General features: G+C 34.6%; 1 protein-coding gene across 1 annotated transcript in view; it reads left to right on the top strand.

Moving 5' to 3' along the window:
* The window catches only part of CFAP54 (cilia and flagella associated protein 54), a 294,961-nt gene that overhangs the window by 104,522 nt on the left and 186,375 nt on the right, over positions 1-4,064 (top strand). Inside the window, 1 exon segment of the mRNA XM_019641676.1 lies at positions 867-989. Within this exon segment, the coding sequence (XP_019497221.1) occupies positions 867-989 (123 nt within the window).

The following is a 4,064-nucleotide window of genomic DNA, read 5'->3' as shown; positions in this document are numbered from 1 at the left end:
ACACACACACACACACACACACACACACACACTATTTGAGCCAGGAGAAAACTACAAAACGTAATGTTGTTAATGTGATTTGGGATTATGGTGTGTTAGAGTGGGAGAGGGTGATGGTGGAAGGCAGGAATTAAACAAGCATAAAAAACTTGTAAGTGTACTGTAACTATAGGAATAATATTGTTAGAATGGTAGCTTGAATCAAGTAATGTGCCCCCAAATGACCAACATCCATATATTAATTTGTCCTTTGGGATAATCTGAATGATGAAAAGATTGATGTAATCTCAGCTCTACTTTTCTGATTGTAATATGACTTAGAAATGTGCAACAGAATAGAAAGCTAAGCTTAATCGTCTAGCTCTTGATCAAATTCATGATCATATAATATGAAGTAAACACCAATATTAATTGATTTCTTGAGATTTGAATATTTGGTTTTAATTTTAAAGAAAACTTATTTCAAGAACCTGGTATAACTGTATATTTAATATGGTACATCCTTCTCCATATGGTTTATCAAGGTTCTCCTAAGCCTGGATGTGATCTTAGTTTTCTTGTATACATGTAACATTCTGCCTATATCTTTTATGGCACTTGTTAAAATGTGCTTAGCTTTATAGTTATTCGTGACTTATTTTATTCTCTCTACAGGTTTTCAAATTATTTTAGATGACGGACTCATCTGAAAATTGAACATATCTATTTTATTTCATAGTATTTCTTATATATGATAAGCAATATATCAATAATTATTGATAACAATACAATTTGATGGCTTAAAACTTGCATGATTTGAGTAGAACATTTTGTAATGAGTGAGGATGATATTTTTCAACAAACCCATTGTGCTTTTATTTTTTTAGATCTTGATAAAGTGTGTTGTGGTTTTGCAAGGACTACCAAATATCATCTACTCAAAGAAACATATTGCGAGTTTTGAAAGTGTACAACATATGATAGCTTGTTGTATCTTCTACATAACAAAGGTATTTATCTCATTCTTTGTCATGTCATAAAATTTAGGAACGAGAATGATTAAGAAAGTTAAGATACTGATAATCACAGGAATTAGAATAAAAATATAATACCCAGAAAGTATTTTGGAGTAAAAGTAGCCTGAATAGGCCAATTGGTAATGCCTGGAGGGCATATCTTGGGAAGGAGGAGATGGAAAAAAGGCATTTTATGAGACCTCATTCACTTTGGAAACAGGAAAGAACCAAGAGACCAGAGGTAGAGAGGTAGGCGTATTTTTCATCATTGCTTGGCTTAAAGACCAGCATTGCATGTCTTTTCAAAGGCTTTGGTTGACTGAATCTAGTGAGTCTCCTTAAGAAGGGCCATATCTGCCTGCCTGTTTTATGTGATCCTCACAGGACCTGTCTGATTTGGCCAGGGATCTGGAAGGGTACTGCATATGTGGCCTGATTTGATCCACCACTTTGGTTGGGACTTGAGTTTGCTTCTGTGGAAGCCTGGCTACAGAGAGGCCTCTACTCTGTACTTAAGCAAAGAGGTCACAATGTACTTGCTGACTGTTCATGGCCTGACCTGAGAAGCCGAAAATCATATTCCTCCCATCGCTCTCTGCTTTACCACTGTTGTAGAGACTTCTATGACCTGGCCTGTGTAGATGCTGAGGGAACATAAGCCATTAGCAGGAAGAGAAAAATAATAACTCACTTAAGAGGACTCAGAACCCCAAGGAGGGGAAGAGCAGACAAGACACTAAAATAATTGTGTTATTTACTCTTACCATGTTGGAAAAGACCAGAGATGATTAAAAAAAAGAAAAAAGAAAACTTTCAAGGTGATGCCTTTAATGATCAAAACATAAAACAAAAAAATTTGTAACTAAAATTTGATTTTTGGTTAAAAAATTGAACAGATAAAGGTTATGGTTATGGTATTTCTTGAGTCAAACCTGGAAGTTCAGAAATACTTGATAACGTAGAACAGAATTGCCTAGAGAAAAATTCAGAAAGCAGATCCAAAATTCATAACATGAAATAGAAGGAGTTTTGGAGGTAGAAAAGAAACAAATGGAAAAGTAATAGGTCTGCTGAGTCTTAGCCAGGATTACTATAAGAACACATGTATAGACACATGTTGGTGAAATGCTTGAAGTCCAAGGATAAGGACAAATCTTAAAGTTCTGAGACCCAAAGAACAGGTTATTTGCAATGGAAAGAGAATTAATTAGCTTCAAACTTTTTATCAGCAATGCTAGAAGTTAAAATACTGGAGCAACATTTGTAGAATCCTGAGGGTCCGAAAATTAATAACCAGGAAAGATATCATTCATTTGTCAGGGCAAAATAAACATTTTAAGAAGTGCAGGCATTTAAAACGTATTCTTCCTATGTACTTATCTGAGAAAACACTTGAGGAAATACTCTATCAAATGACAATTGGTTCAGAACAGAAATCCCAAGATAGGGAAAGACAAAAAGGAGAGGAATAATGGGAGCAATGAATCTTGCAATATATGTATTATTAAAATTAAATAGATTATAATGATGTGACTAGGACTTTGTAATATAAATGCTAAGTAGGGATTCTTGAAATAGAAGAATCATCCTTGAAACGAAAGCTAATTAGTAACCTAGAACTAAAGCTTCCATCTTGTTTGGGGCTGAGGGAGGGGAGAGCAGTTAGATAATCTTGGTGCATGGTTGTGTGTTTTTTAAAAAATGTGTATAGTATAAATACATGTAGTATAAAATTATTATTTTCTTTTGATAGAATAAATATATTTAAAGGTGACTCAGAGGAATATGTAGCCATGAACAGAACTTTAAAACACAGTAGGACTTCTAAATTGATATGAAGGAAAAATGAACAGAGGCATGAGAGAGAGGAAAAATGGGTAATTCAGCAAAAGCAAGAAGGAAAAAGAGATAGTATTTAAAATAGAAGGAATAAAATCAGGTATACGAATAACTTCACTAGTGTGAATGAACTCAGGAGACAGACTGGCAGATGGCCCAAAAAGTCACATTCAAATGTATATTATTTCAAGAAACATGCATAAAACATAGTGACAAACGCTGGTTGAAAAAGAAATGGGTAGACAAAGAAAGGTAGTGGGAAAAATGCAAACAAAAATAAAGGAGGGGTGGCAATTTTTCATATCTGAAAGAGCAGAATTTATGGCCCAAAACATTAATTAGGGCGGAGGGAGGCATTATATGGTGTTCTTTAAATCCGTTCTGTCTGATCACCCTTCTCTTCTCCTGGATGACATTTGGTTACTTTTTGGTCTTAGGACAGTCTCATTTTCAAGTATTAATACTAATGACCAAGTCTGTATTAAAACAAAACCTGAATTTTTGACAACAGCAAATTAAGGGATAAAAACAAGATTATATGAAAATGCTACAAAGGCATTTGATAATACTTAGCAACTTTTCATAATAAAATTTCTAAATAAGTTAGAAATGGAAGGAAGATATTGAATACCATAGTACGCCCTTAACTGCGGGGGATTCATTCTAAGACCCCCTGAAACCATGGGTAGTACTGAACCCTATATACACTATGTTTTTTTAATGTTTTCTTTCCTGTACATACGTACCTATAATCAAGTTTAATTTGTAAGTTAGGTACAATAAGAGATTAACAACAATAATAACAAAATAGAACAATTATAACAGTATGCTCTAATAAAAGTTATATGAATGTAGCCTCTCTCCTTCAAAATATCTTATTGTACTGTACTCACCCTTCTTCTTGTGATGATGTGAGATGATAAAATATCTCTGTGATGAGATGAAGTGAGGTGAATTGTGTGTTAGGCTACTATGGGCCTTCTGACAATATGTCAGAAGGAGGATTATCTGCTTGGAGTGATCCTGGATCATTGAGCCATGGTGATATCAGTGGGTGGATGTCAGGAGCAGATGATGTTGGTGGTTGGGGAAATTTATTTATTTATTTTTTTAAGATTTTTATTGGGGAATTGGGGGGATGGGAACAGTGCTAGGGAATTGGGGGAAGGGGAACAGACAAGTTGCTGTCCTTTTGTTCTTCAGTCTAGTTGTGGAAGACGTTGCTTCCCT

The sequence above is a fragment of the Hipposideros armiger genome, unplaced genomic scaffold (assembly GCF_001890085.2).
Source record: "Hipposideros armiger isolate ML-2016 unplaced genomic scaffold, ASM189008v1 scaffold_63, whole genome shotgun sequence".
Lineage (NCBI taxonomy): Eukaryota > Metazoa > Chordata > Mammalia > Chiroptera > Hipposideridae > Hipposideros > Hipposideros armiger.
This window is presented reverse-complemented; position numbering and strand designations above follow the sequence as displayed.